This window comes from Cucurbita moschata, unplaced genomic scaffold (genome assembly GCF_002738365.1).
Source record: "Cucurbita moschata cultivar Rifu unplaced genomic scaffold, Cmos_1.0 Cmo_Scf00017, whole genome shotgun sequence".
Lineage (NCBI taxonomy): Eukaryota > Viridiplantae > Streptophyta > Magnoliopsida > Cucurbitales > Cucurbitaceae > Cucurbita > Cucurbita moschata.
This window is the reverse complement of record NW_019268533.1, coordinates 4,212,249-4,227,295: the sequence shown is the minus strand read 5'-3', so window position 1 is coordinate 4,227,295 and position 15,047 is coordinate 4,212,249. Positions and strand designations below refer to the sequence as shown.

At 34.8% G+C, this 15,047-nt stretch overlaps 2 protein-coding genes across 10 annotated transcripts; both read left to right on the top strand.

Annotated features, from left to right (window-relative positions):
* Positions 1-295: 295 nt before the first annotated feature.
* On the top strand, positions 296-3,753 carry LOC111455403 (tobamovirus multiplication protein 2B). Of its 8 annotated transcripts, none has more exons than XR_002712584.1 (6): positions 298-500; positions 1,054-1,152; positions 1,267-1,331; positions 1,977-2,051; positions 2,152-2,244; positions 2,870-2,949. XR_002712584.1 is itself a non-coding variant. In XM_023097049.1 (5 exons), the coding sequence occupies exons 1-5, from the start codon at positions 366-368 to the stop codon at positions 2,188-2,190; spliced, it is 396 nt and encodes a 131-aa protein (XP_022952817.1). In that variant the 5' UTR covers positions 325-365; the 3' UTR covers positions 2,191-2,382. The 8 variants fall into 8 exon arrangements, 5 of the variants coding, with proteins under 5 accessions (XP_022952818.1, XP_022952820.1, XP_022952819.1 ...); XR_002712583.1 differs by lacking the exon at positions 2,870-2,949 and adding an exon at positions 3,588-3,753 and having other exon boundaries at positions 310-500; positions 1,961-2,051; XR_002712582.1 differs by having other exon boundaries at positions 310-500; positions 1,961-2,051.
* A 3,096-nt stretch (positions 3,754-6,849) lies between these two features.
* On the top strand, positions 6,850-11,382 carry LOC111455399 (ribose-phosphate pyrophosphokinase 1). Of its 2 annotated transcripts, XM_023097042.1 has the most exons (8): positions 6,850-7,075; positions 7,546-7,719; positions 8,403-8,651; positions 8,878-9,021; positions 9,112-9,279; positions 9,772-9,841; positions 9,925-10,006; positions 10,880-11,382. In XM_023097042.1, the coding sequence occupies exons 1-8, from the start codon at positions 6,938-6,940 to the stop codon at positions 11,055-11,057; spliced, it is 1,203 nt and encodes a 400-aa protein (XP_022952810.1). In that variant the 5' UTR covers positions 6,850-6,937; the 3' UTR covers positions 11,058-11,382. The 2 variants fall into 2 exon arrangements, with proteins under 2 accessions (XP_022952810.1, XP_022952811.1); XM_023097043.1 differs by lacking the exon at positions 6,850-7,075 and having other exon boundaries at positions 7,632-7,719; positions 8,396-8,651.
* Positions 11,383-15,047: the final 3,665 nt, after the last annotated feature.

Below are 15,047 nucleotides of genomic sequence, written 5' to 3'. Positions count from 1 at the left end.
ATTTAATAATGAGGCTCGGAGAGGTGGGAAGTTGGGCAAGGTCGGGTGCGAGAATGAGTACGAGGAATGTATTTGTTGTCTCTAATCACATTTAGCCAACGGGGAAAAATCTCTCTCTATAGTATTATCTGGGAAACTCAGGGGTATAATAGACATTTGACATTTCTAATTGTGACACGTGGCTAAAGTATTTGGAAAATAATAATAATAATAATAAAATGTGTTTTTCAATTATAAAATTTAAAAAATGGCTGAACAAAATTGGGCTTGGGCCCATGCGGTGAGTTTTTCACGGGCCGAGCGATCCAAGAAATAGTGAGTCTGCTTCTGAGGAAAGAAGCTTCGGGCGAGAGAGACGACCAACAATGGCGACCGCTTCCGCATCAGGTCGAAGCAACAGAGACGGTACGGCCAAAGGCATGGTGGCCGACCACATTTCTCAGTCAGTTCGATCCACTTCAAATCTCCTTCATCTGATGCAGCAATCTTCTTCGGCTCAGGCATGTTCTCTCTCTCTCTCTCTCTCTCTCTCTCTCGTTTGTGTTTTCTGAAGCTTTACGAGTTCATTCGAACGGCACTCTTAGGAGTAGGATCGGTAGAGCTGATGCCTGAATTTTTTTGATATATGTTTGTTTAGATTTCAGTTTCGTTCTATCTTGCGAGTTCTTAAGGAATATTGATTACGATCTTGAATCATATTAATAGATGGTTGAACTGCCAAACCGTAATTGTTCGTTTTAATAGATGATTCAACTGCCAAACCTTAATTGTTCGTTTTGTATCTTTTCCACTTTCTGGCTTCATTTAATTGGGAAATCACGTTATGTTTCGAAGAAATTTTATAATATTGTACAGAAACTTGACGGTGCAAGTGTTGTTTGCATCGAGGTCATAATTTCAGAAATCCCTACCATGTACATTGAATTGGAATTTACCACCGATTTTTCTCTTCACATTTTGTCTACGTGAGATGAATTCAACTGTCGGAAGCTTTAATCATATTGCTGACATGCAATTTTGTTTTTAGTTTCTTACGTTTTGCGTTGTTTTCAGTTGAGTTTGTCATATAGTTCATCTTGCCTGCAGGCTCAGTTAGCAAAATTGCCAAAGAACCTTTTGGCGAAAGCATCTACTATAAAAAATACTGAGAAAGTACGTTGAATCAATTAATGAACTGAACATGTTTTTATTCCGTTCATTTAATTTTAATTGAACTTCTTAGCAAAAACTTCTAATAGTACTTTCACTTCTCTTCTTGTGATGCAGATCTTAGAGCAGATGCCGCAAGTGGTTTCATCATTAGATGCATATGTTGAGAAGGGACTAGAAAGGTTATTGTTTTCCTTGAACATGCATTGGTGGAATTAATTCTATTTGCATATTCAAATGTACAAGATCATGCGTTATTTCTTTGTTGAAGAAACCCATAATTTCCTATAAATTTCATAACAATTGTTGAAGTACATGATTAAGTTCTTTGTTTTCCAGTGATATATTATAATCAACATCTTTAATACTAAAATTGATAAATTTATCAGGGATGAAGAATGCTCTCATTCTATTCTGTTTTAAGATTTTTCTGATGTACCACAAACTCCTAGAATGTTGAGATTCTGTTATGCAAACTAAACAACTTTGAAGCAAATTTTTTCTTGATATTTCCTCTCCAAACAAAATTTTCTTGATAATGAAGTTGCTGATGTGACCCGAAGAAATTAATATTGATGGATGACATCCTAATTTATCCATTAGGCACCTATTTCACTATATCGTATGGTTACTACTTTGTTCTTGCTATTTGGTGTATCTAGTAAAAACTGCTTCTACTCTTACTCGACCCTCACAAGAATAAATGTTCTATGTCGAATTTTAAGATAAACCCCTTATTTCTAAATATATAGTTTTACGTCTATGATCAATTTGGTTTCTGTCTTGGTTTATGGACTCCAAATGTTTGCAGCATTCCTCATTTGCAGACTGTTGTGCAACTACTTACAAACATGGAAAGCACCCAACTAAAATCTCTCTCCCAAATCCAACATCCTAAAGAGGTTCGATTCCTCCGACCCTTTTCCCCTTGGGATGAGGGGTTCTCTTGTTCTATAGAAGTTTGTTCACTCAATTTCTAATGTTTATCCTTTTCTATTCCAGGAAATCGAGTCTCTTCATCAACTGAAAGATGTGGACTAACAGTTCTGCCCTTCTAGAACGTGTCACCTACAGTGTAAATATAGGATCATAAGGGTAAGTGCCCCATCCTTTTTCCTTGTTGTCCTGTATGGTACTGCATGTCTGTGCCTCAATTTAATTTGTTTAACGCCATTCTCTTCATGTTGCAAAAATAGAGTAAATGGAATTAATGAATGGCACGTATCCTTATAACCTTCTTGTTTTTTTGGCTAAAGAGTATTAGATCCTTGTAAGAATTTGTTTTTTTTGTTTTTTTTTTTCTATCTTATCTACTTGTAGGATTTCGTTTTCTCATCTTGGATGCTTTTGTAAGAATTTATTGCCTTTGTGGCAAAACCTTATATGATCAGAACCATAATGATAACAAATTTGAATTAGTTACTGCATGTATATTGATGCTCTCACTGAATGTGAACTGTAACCCATTCTTTGTCACACTTGTTTTGTAAAGAATTCCTATGAATCGATTGATTCAATTCCGCGTGTCTTGTTTGTTAAATTGATGCTGTCATTCATTTACAATTTCTTGATATATCGTAAAGATTCGATATGGGGTTTTGTAATTTTGAAGCGTGTGTGATTATATCTTGGTTTTGGGGACTCGGGTTTCTAATTACATGATGTCTTGCTTTGTTTCGTATGAGAATCTGTTTAAGAATTTGCAAATGGATAGAATCAGGCGGGCGAATTTTCCATCTCCAAAGAAAACCAACCTGATCGCCTATCAAAAAAATGTCGAATTCCTCTTATGGGATTCGACTCTCACATGAAATTCAAAAGTTGGCGAAAGGTTTTTTCGATTCAAAGTTGTGGACTGTGAGGTATGATGAGAATTTGCAGAACAGGCTGTCTGAATTTGGTGGAGAGACCAAATGCTTCAAAATATGAAGATTGGGTTTTGGGATGGGGAGTTGGATTATGTAGAGATCCAACTCTGTCATCCTAGTAAATACATAGTGCTACTATAAACAACTTCCAGATGCTCGACCATCCGAACGTACTCTCTAAGCGGGACACTTAACGCGTTAGTGACCATTTTCAGGCATTGCTTTCCTCTCATTCTCAATGTAGAATCAATGAAACTTATGAAACCCAACTATTCAATCGGGAGCGATTTTAAGAGTTCATTGTTTGCTTAAGACCGTAGTTGGACTCACGAAACTCTGTTCTAATAATGCTCTTAAATTACTCTAATGGGCAAATCCTTTAATATCATTTGTAGTTATTACAAAGTTTTTAGTAGGTTTTTACACCCTTTTCACGTCTTCTAGATATGATTCTAAAACAAACATATTATTATTCATAAGTCCACTATTCTCTGAGTGTAAATCATATCATGATAAGCATTTACCCTAATCTTTTTCTTATCTTTTGCATGACATACCTGACGGTGACAGGGTATCACCGGTGAGACCATGGAAGAATTCAATTGCCCGGACTATTACTTCTACTTCTGCTGAACCTGATTCCATTGTAGGAACCTCTATTCCTTTCCCTTTTCTTGCTTGATTTCACTCTTTGACGATATTCTCTATTTATTCTTTTACGAGGTCTATAGAATAGGTGTTGTAACAGGTAGACCCATGATACGTACTAATAGATGTTCATACGTACTAATAGATGTTCATACTCTACCCGAAAGTCAGATATCTATAACTGAAGATGAATTAGACTGTAACTATAAGATTCAACTTAAGAAGAATTAGACGGAAAAGAAAGATCTGCTCCTAAACCTTAGGGTTCCCTAATGATATCAGAAAACAATCCCCCGTAACCTAAAATCATTCTATATCGGATTTCTTATTGGTTTTGTTGTCAAATCCTCGCCCCGGTGAGACCATGGAACATGTCAAGCCTACCGAAATAGGGTGTTTTGTACCGTTTCTTACGTTTGATCTCATTGGAGGCGTTTTCTTACGTTCATGTCATGTCTTGATATGATTTCATGGTGACAAGTAAGTCACTCTATTATCGATTTGGTTGGAAAAGGAAGGACGCCAGACTAATTCGATAAGGACTAAATCATTATACTCTTGAACGAGAAGAAACATAAAGCGAACGTTCATGAGTTTTATGAGCTTCGGGACCAAACAATTAATCATTGCATTCCAAATAATCTATTTCTCGACAACGAGGAAAAGAAAAGAGAAACGAAAAAGACAACGTGACAACGAAGAAGAATGAACCAAATAGCTCAATTTTGTCACTTCCCACAAAAACGTCTCCAAATTCACCTTGTTTTCAGTTTTCAACTCTCCCAACAAAACCCATAACGTCTGCTCTTCAATTTAAAATCTTTCTTAATTTAAGCTCATCTTTGTTGCCTCCCTCACTTTTATTATTATTTTTAAATTATGATATTTATGTGAGTTTTTTTAGACTAAAATACAAAATTAGATATTTTTATTTAACTTGGATCGAGTCAGTGAATTTTTGAAGAACGAGGGAGGGGTAGAGAAAAATTGGGTCAAAGGTCCCGAGTATATTTCATGTCCTCGATCCCACTTCGCCCAGCTAAATTTCCGTCCGATCTCAATATAAATAAATAAAACTTTAAGGGTTAAAATATGAAATATTGAAATTATTTAAATATTATTTCTTTTTATAAGATATTATCAAATTTGTTGTTCTTTTTATATTTTTTAAAGTATAAATTATGTTGGAAAATATAAATTATTTTTTAAAAAATCTTTAAAATAAAATAATGATATATATAATGGAAACAAATTATGTGACCGAGTTTCCCATTTCTACCAAATTATTATTATTATTATTGTGTGGATAATTCATGTTTTAATGAGATTCTCTTTATTTCTTTTTCATTTAAATTATTTATTTAAATCAAATTTGTAACCATATATTTTATTTTTCACCAAAAAAAGGATAAAGAATAAATTAATTTAAATAAAATTAAAATTTCAGTAATATGAAATATCTTAGTGCATATGAATGGTTGACATTTGTCGAATTTACATGAGTTGACTAAGAAATTACAATTTTATGAGTTCAATAATTAATATACTTTATTAAGGTTGGTCATTAATTTGAGATTAACATATAATTCCCTAATTAATCCTCTATCATTAATGTAGACTAATCTTAATATTCCCTTTTCCCACGTGTAAATGAAGAAAAAAATGGTATGTTTTAATCGAATTAAGATGAACACGAAACAATCAACACGTAACCTTCTTGCAAAAAAATTAAAAGAAACTTAGTTAAGGGTGCAACTCTTTGACTCGACTTCTCTTCAGTCTCCCTCGATTTTCCTTTTTTGATTAACAGTGTGTTTCAATCACGAGTTTCTATGGTTTTTTGACGTGAGTTTGGTTTAAGTCGTAGTTCAATGGTCGGTTTAAGTAGGGGCGTTCGTGGGCTGACTTAGATCGAGTTGGAACATTTTTTTAGATCTAATCTAGTTGTTTAAGTTGTAAATTTTTTTAATTTCAAATAATTGTTATTAAACAATGAATCAACTTAACCCAATTATAAATTTTTTGGGTTGGGTTGGTTTAGTTTAATCGAGTCAATTTATTTAATTTTTTATTTTTAATAAAAATAAAATGTTATTTATTTTAAATATTTAATTAAGATTTATAACTTAAAAATTACCTTGTAAATTCTAAAAATAATTATGAAATTAAATAAAAATAAATAAATAAATATATATATATATATATATCATTGTAATGTATGAAAAAAACGTAATTAAATATAAATTATGATTGATTTGGTTAGCTCAGTCTAATTTTCGGAGAACCACCTGAATCAATGTAATTTTCATTTATGTGAATTTAACCCAACTTAACCTATATCGGTTAGGTTAGGTTGAGTTGATCGAGTTTTTTGAGTCATCAAATTTTTTCTAGCTACGTTATTTATTTATTTTATGCCACCTAAGTTTCAAATTTTGTTTTTAATATCACGAAGTTATTATGTTCTAAATAATCACACTTATTTCATTTGATATTCAGCTTGAATCCAAAAGCTAATGTCGTGCACATTTTTAGTAGCGGTTGTTTAATGTCCAATTATTAAAAAATAGACGCTATTTTAATTAAATTACAAGTTTAGTCTCTTTACGTTCTTAAAAACTTTTATAACTATTCTAATAGGATTTTGACGTAATCATACATATCTTCAAATAAAAATAATAAACATACTAAATCAATTAATTTTTAAAATTTTTAAATATGTCAAAAATTTATTCGATGAAAAAAAAAATCAACCGTCATATTTATTTAATTTATTTAAGAAAATGATTAAAGAAGATACGTTAATTTAATTATTATATATTTAATTTAAAGATTAGAGGTTTGAATTTTTACGCTCTTTAAAATTTAATTTAATTTATACAGAATAAAATAAATATGTAAATAGTTAAAAAAAAAATAATAATAATAAAACTAATATTTTCTCTACTTTAGGTAAGTTGGGCGTACGTGTCATTTTAAAATGAGGGACTTGAAATTCTGTTGTAAATTTGGTTAAATGCGTAGCCAAACAGCCCCTAAAAAGCGCTAAACGACGGCGTATTGGGTGCTTCACGTGACGTCTTTTTCTTCCCGGAGAAAAAATGGCCAAAATTAAAAAAAGTTCAATTTTTTTTTAAAACAAATAAATATAAATAAATAAATAAAAATAAAATTTCGCAGTACCGCCATTGATGTATATATAAGAAGCTCACAGAGCTGTTCTTCGTCGTCTTTGAATCTTGAATTTTGCCTTGCGCGGCATAACCCTATCGATGGATTCTATGGCTGCGCTGACTCTACCGTCTTATTCTTTTTCGTCGTTGTCGTCTTTGTTCTCCGTCGCTTCTTTCGACCATGGAGCTTTTGTTTCGAATGATTCTCGCATTCGAATGTGTTCCACTGGCGGAGTTGTATGATTCCTCTTTCTTTGAATACGTGTTTTCTTTGTTTTGGAGATGAGTTTAATTGTTTTTGTTGTTCTGATGGCTCCGACTTTGTGTGTTTGATGATGCAATGACGATGATTCGTTATGTTTCGCTGTTTCTTGTTCTTTTTGAAATTTCGGATTCCGTTGCTGTTCTGTTTGGTTTATTTTGCTCGCGAGAGGATTTTTGTGTTGAAGATAAATTAAAAAAAAAAAACGAGATAGAACAGTTTTTTTAAGTGTTGAATGTACTGTTGCTACAATTTTAGCGTCACGTGAAGCTTTGGGGGTGTTTTCATTTCCCTCGTTGTTTCTAATAATTGTGCTGCTATATTATGTACCTTTTCTGACCACACATATAATGTGTTTCTGGTAAAAGGTGTCTCTATCAATGTTCTATTGCATTAATTCTTGTGTTTCTGATTTTCTTTTGAAACTAAAATTGAATTCTTCCAGAGATGTGATCTATCCGAGTCTTTGAAGCATGTGAACGGGAAGCCTACAATTCCAATTGTTACTGAACGGACGCTGCCCAAGTTCATGGAGTCAGCTCGCATGGAGAAAATAGTTAATAGGAGTAGTACGCGCTTGAAATTGTTTTCTGGGTCTGCAAATCGTTTACTCTCACAGGTTAAGCTCTTCTGTTGTACTCATGAAACGCTTTTTAGTTTTTACTCTACACAGGAATGAAATTTTTGTTTGTATTTGAACTTTTCAAATGAATGTTCAGAAATCACTATCGAGGTGGCATGATCTGTGTTGGGTTTTTTCTTGATAGTTTATTCTGATTATTTTTTTCCTGCCTTTGTGTGGAGGGGGTTTGAAGGTTTTAAATAATGATTTCTTGGTCAACGGCAGGTCACCCTGCTCATCTTGTTTGCCGATCAAATGATTTTTTTTTCCCCCTAACTTCATTGTAATATTTTGATTTTCATTCTATATTTCAAATATTTTTTTACTTTTACTCTTTATTAGTTTGGATATGACTGATTTTTACACTTGATGTTGCTCATTTAGATCTATCAATACATGTTCATAATGGCGAAAAATATTACGAGTTCAGTTTATGCGCCAACCATTTTTTTTTTTCTGGATGATTTGGTTGAACTTGTGGGAAAGTGGAATAATAATATGTTTTTTTGTGTTCATCCTTATGGAGGATCGATGGTGACTGAACTTGTCATGTTCAATTAAAGTGACTGACAAGGCTGAATGGTTTTGGACATCAATCTGGCTCAGCATGCAAATATAAATCTTTCTTTCTCTCTGGAGACTTATCTTTGTTTGCTAAATTTGAGTTATTTAGTTCTCAGGAAATTGCCTGTTACATGGGGCTGGAGCTTGGAAAGATTAACATTAAGCGTTTTGCGGATGGCGAAATATATGTTCAATTGCAAGAGAGTGTTAGAGGATGTGATGTATTCCTAGTACAGCCCACCTGTCCCCCAGCTAATGAGAATCTTATGGAGCTTTTAATTATGATAGATGCTTGTAGGAGAGCCTCAGCCAAAAATATTACGGCTGTGATTCCATATTTTGGATATGCTAGAGCTGATAGAAAGGTAATATTTTCAGTTGTATATTTTTACAATTCATGTTTAAGTATGCTTGAAAGTGCTAATTCTTAAAAGCACGATGAATCCGAGTTTGATGTATTTTGTTAAAGTTTGAGCAGAAGAGATATTATGAGCATAGAAGTATTTACATTGAGTTGATTTGATGAAGTGTTCTTGGATGAAAGTGGTTCTATTATTTGCTGTTAACAGTCTGTTTAAAATCTTCCATCAGACTCAAGGGCGTGAATCCATTGCTGCGAAGCTTGTTGCCAACATCATTACTGAAGCGGGTGCGAACCGTGTTCTTGCTTGTGATCTTCATTCTGGACAATCTATGGGTTACTTTGATATTTCTGTGGATCATGTAAATTGCCATGTAGGTTCAATTTTTTTGTCTTCTTTTAGCCAGCATTTGGAAATATTGGATTTTTACTGAATCTTGCATTGTTTGTGATTTACTTTATAGCCCGTGATTCTTGACTATCTTGCTAGCAAGAGGATTTGTTCTGGTGATTTGGTTGTGGTTTCTCCTGATGTTGGAGGAGTCGCCAGAGCACGCGCTTTTGCTAAAAAGCTGTCCGATGCACCTTTAGCTATTGTCGATAAGAGGCGTCATGGACACAATGTTGCCGAGGTATTCTCCATTATACTCTATGGCTGTGATCTCTTTTTGGTGTAAGATTTTGTTTCTTGAACTCACTGAAATCCATTCTCTAATTTGGGAGAAATGTTTAGTCGAAACCAGGAATTCCCCTATGTTTTCAGCCGTCAACTCCTTAACCAAAGAAATTAGAGGGTAAATAATCTGATTAGTGATGCACTTGAGGATAAACATTGTCTAGGCCATATTGGAGTTCATTAACAAATCAATTTGTTAACATCCTCATTAATAAATTAGATCAGCCTCACCCAATAGGTAAGAAGTTGTCGAATGCAAATTCCTCACATCGAGTCTGCCAAAAACGGGATCGCTGGGCTGCGAGCACTGTATAGCATCACACTGATATGAGATGTTCGATGCCGTGGCGTTTTCCCTCTCTTGTAAAATTATAGGAAAAGCTATTCTGAACTAGAGCTTTGGATTAAATTGCTGAAGGCTTAAAAACTCGATGTAATGTGTTTGCAGGTAATGAACCTGATTGGTGATGTAAAGGGGAAGGTTGCAGTTATGGTTGATGACATGATTGACACAGCTGGTGAGTTAAGAATCTGAATTGATATCAACTTTGCTGAATGGTTCTTTTGAACACATATCTTATAAGCTATTGTGGGTTTGTAGGAACTATTACAAAAGGGGCTGAACTGTTACATCAAGAGGGAGCCAGAGAAGTTTATGCTTGTTGCAGTCATGCTGTTTTCAGGTTTATTCCCTCTTTTGATTCAGAACATTCTCTACTAAAACTGAAGTACACCAACTGAGATTATTACAATAAAGATCCCCAATCAGTTGAATTCAAATTGGTGCACTCTCAAGAATTTAGACTAAGAACTCAATTTACTTCTCCGCGTTCTATATTGTCTTCCCTTGATTCTTATAGGGACGAGACAAAACAAAAACTTCTCATAAGAGCCCAAGCCCACCGATTGTTCTCTTTGGGTTTTCCCTCAAGGTTTTTAAACTTTCCCTTTTGGGCTTCCTCTCAAAGTTTCTAAAATGCGTCTGTTAGGGAGAGGTTTCCACACCTTTTATAAAGAATGTTTCGTTCTCCTTCCCAACCAATGTGGGATCTCACAGTTCACCCCCCTTCAGGGCCTAGCGTCCTCACTGGCACTCGTTCCTCTTCTCCAATTGATGTTGGACGGGAATCCACTCCTTTCGGGGCCCAGCGTCCTTGTTGGCACACCGCCTCGTGTCCACCCCCTTTGGGGCTCAGTCTCCTCGCTAGCACATCACCAAGTGTCTAGGTTTGATACCATTTGTAACAGCGCAAGCTCACCACTAGCAAATGTTGTCTTTTTTGGCCTTTCCCTCAAGGTTTCTAAAACGCGTATGCTAGGGAGAGGTTTCCACACCCTTATAACAATGCTTCGTTTTCCTCCTTAACCGACGTGGGATCTCGTTTTCCTCCCTATGTCCATTAATATCAATAAAGATCCTGTTGCCCGTTGCTTCTAATCTTAATGGCATCACCACTTAAATTCAAATCTCTTCATTGTTATGTTATTATTAACTGCCCTCAAAAGTTTCCAATATTCAGTATCAAATATCATCTAACAAAGTTCTCCATCTACAGCCCTCCTGCCATTGAGAGGCTCTCCAGTGGCATCTTCCAAGAAGTGATCGTTACAAACACAATTCCAGCTCCCAAAACTCACTTCCCTCAGTTGACAGTCCTCTCGATCGCAAACTTGATGGGCGAAACCATTTGGCGTGTTCACGACGATTGTTCGGTGAGTAGCATTTTTCTATGAATACCCTATGGAATTACAGAACTGCAGTTGCCGCTTCTCCCTTATTTATGGAGGTTCTATGGCCACCTTATTTCATAATTGGCATACAGTTCCCTTATTTATAAGTTTGGGCTAAGCCCCCAACTGAGTGATCATGTTTAGCAGAAAAAGAGAGAAAAAAAAAAACAAGAAAATAGGCTGCCAATCTTATGGCAGATTACATATATAATAGATTAGGGTGTGTAGTTAACATAAAGGTTCCTGTTATTCAGTTTCCTTGGAATGTATAAATATCTGTTTCTCATTTTCAATCTCTTAAATAAGAAGCCTATGCAATTTTGAGTCACTAAGTTCTATCTAGCTGCCCGACATACCGAGCGGTGATTGATATATATACTATTGTCTTTGGTGTTCGGGGGTTTTAGTTGTTAATGTGAGCATACTCGATGGACTTGCAATAATGGATCACTTATCTATTGAATCTAATAGAATTAGGTTATATCAAATTTAAACGCTAAAGATTGAATAGAATTATGTATCAGTTGTCAAATTCTCTCTACCGGTTTGTCATATAATATGGTTTTCAATCTCTCAACTTTGCTTCAAACTCTTTCAAATTTCTCTGTCTCGTTTTCTAAAATCTTATTCCCAAATCGGGCTAGTGGTTTGAGCATAGGTTGCCCAAATCGGGGCACTGGTTTGAGCATACGTCGCCCAAATCAGGTCAATGGTTTGAGCATACGTCGCCCAAATCAGGTCAATGGTTTGAGCATACGTTGCCCAAATCGGACCAGAGATTTGAGCATACGTTGCGCGATTATAGGTGACACGATTCTAAGTTGGCTTGACTCGCTCCGTGTTGAGAATGAGTGTTGCATAATTGTGAAATTCGCTACGAAGAAAAAGGACGATTACGACGTGAATTATCAAGCAAGATAAGTCGTTAGATCACAATTCTTTTTTTTTTTAAGAATATCACTTTTGTTTTGGTTTTCTTGTATTTATACCATGAGATTGGGTTCACAAAATCCATTTATTTTGATATGAAAGTAAAATAAAACCACGAATAGAGCCAAAAAGTGGGGATTCATCCAAGAAAACCGGATTCCATGCTAACGACGGTGGACTTTAAGCCCTCAATTTTCTCCTACTTTATCCTCCGTCTAGAGCACCGGCGGCGTAATTCCCATTCCGTCGCAATATTCCTTCACTGCGCCGCTAATCTCCGACGAAGACTCTCCACCAGACGAAAAAACCACGGCGGCGCATTTTTCCGGCAGTCCATGTAATATCACCCTGCAGCAATTGTAACTCACCTCGATCTCATTGCTCTTTATCGCCATGTCGATCTCCCCTTGGCATCCTTCCACCGCGTTTAACGCGTCCAAACAGGCCGCCGTGGACCAATCCGCTGAATCAATCGCCTTCGGAAACTTTCTAAGAGCGAAGGCGGAGTGAATCAACGATGAAATCGTTAGGGCCAAGAGGAAGAACCCGAAAAAACAAACCGATTTCGACATCTTCAGGTTCGTTCGAGCTTCTTCTCTTATTTTCACCCTTGGATGATTCTCGATTGGACTTTTACGTCTTCGATTTGCTGTTTATATATGTCTAGGAAGAGAGAAAGAGAGATGGAAATCTGGAATTCATTTTGATTTCTGTTTCATTTGTGCACTTCAACGCAGTTTTAACTGAATTCAACAAGCAGATTACCAATCGATTCATTTCGTGCCGACGAATTTGCTTCCTACAAGTTTTAAATGTCTTTCAACTCATTCGGTTTGATTTCAGTTTCGTTTTGGCTGCATTTATTGCGTTTGGAGTTTCACACAGATCACATCCAACACTCTTTCACGATCTCACGCTTATTTCTATTGATATTGCTTGCCTCTATCCTGACGAAATCTTCCGTATTCTTTAATCTAGTTTTTCCTGTGATGCATTCTTCTATTTAGTTCTCTAACTACTGAATTTATCTATAAACAAATCCTTGGAGTTTTCCATTTCGATGTCTTCGGTTCTTTGTGTTCTTCGTGTTTATCTAAATTGTGTCTATGAGTTATGCGATCCTAATATGATCGTGCGATCCTAATATGATCGTGTCGAGGAAGTGATGAAAGGAAGAACGCGATCCTAATATGATCGTGTCGAGGAAGTGATGAGAGTTTTGTAAATCAAGAAGAACAGGGGACTGATACTTGCATTATTAAGTAGTTTTGTGATTCAATGGAAATCTTGGCTGTTTAGAGACGTGGAACGACTCCTCCATACTTGCTAGACTCAGTTTAGAGTTTAGAGTACCCCAATTTACGGGTAGAAAGCGCGATCATCAGATAAATCGTAGAGAGTAAGTAGGGTAGTACCCCAATTTACGGGCATAAAGGGTAGAAAGCGTGATCATCGGATAAACCGTAGAGAGTAAGTAGGATAGTACCCCAATTTACGGGCAGAGCGCGATCATGGGATAAACTTCAGAGAGTAAGTAGGTTATATGTACTTGAAGAATCTAATAGGACTAGAAATGATTCAAATTATGAAATTAGTCCATTCCGAGATCCTGAATGAGCACGTAGCTTAAGAAACACTGCATAGGAGGAGTTTCAATGAGCGACTGCTTGTTGAGTATTTTTATACCTATTCTTTGTTATACAAATAGATCGTAAGTCGTAGTTCGTTGATGGGAGCGTCTGTAGCCTTCGGGTTGCAAGGAGAACCCCTAGATTGAGTCCTGCTTTTTATATATATATATATATATATATATATATATTTTGGATAATCATGTATTAGGAAAAAAAAAAACAAACAAACAAAGTTTGAGGACAAATACGGTAAAAACTACTTTATCGGATTAGAATATATATATATATATATATATATATATATATATATATTTATATATTATAAAGTTAAATATTCACTGCATGTTATTGAACTAACAAAAAAAAAAAAAGAAAAAAGAAAATATTCTCCGTACATTAAATACTTTTTAGGGAAAAATTTGATATCGAAAAAAAAGTCAAAGTTAATTAATTTCTAAAAGAGTAATAATAGTGATCGTTATATAATAAGTCCAAATAACTTTTGAAGATTTGTATATTTTAAAAATTATTTACTATTTCTTGAAGTTCGATCTCTTTTCTCGATGAACCATATAGCCAAGAGAAACCACGAACTAGAATCGAAGAAACTATAGCATGACAAGAATAACCTTAAATCTCGAGAATGAGAATGTAGGGTTGTCATCTAATTTAGACATGAAATCATTACTAAAAAAATGAAATTTTTTTAAAGCGCACGTGAACCTCGTTAGGAGTGAAATGTTGTCTTTATGATCGTTATCTCTCTTTTTATAAAACTATAATATTTCGTAGATGAAATGAAATTACAAAATGATAATTTTTTCAATGGCACGTGTTTTAGAATGACTTTTCAAATCAACCCCATTTCAATAATGCTATTGTTAACCAATCACCCATTTTAATAATGCTATTTAGTCACCCATTTTAATAAAAACATCAGAACATAGTTTCATATAACCATGTACCGTTATTAGATTTGACCCATAGAATTATCATTTTTTTTTCCTTTCAAATGAATTTCTACGTTAACTCTTTCGATGAAAGAGTTATATGACCCACATATCACACGTTCAATGTATTTTTTTTTTTTTTTTTTACATAGCACGTGTTCTAAAGAATCTAATAGTACTAGAAATAATTCACATCATGGAATTAGTCAACTCTAAGACCTTGAACAAGCACGTAGCCTTCGAGTTGGTCTGAGTATTTTTATACCTATTCTTTGTTTTACGAATGTATCATAAATCATAGCTCGTTGATGGGAGCGTTCATAGCCTTCGAGTTGCAAGGAGAACCTCTAAATTGAGTCATACTTTTTAAATGATATTTTAATGTTGTCTTCTCGAGATTCGGGCCATTTTGTAACGCTTTTTGTATTAACTCCCTCACACATGGTTTGTATGTTAAAAAAAAAAAAAAAAAAAAAAAAAAA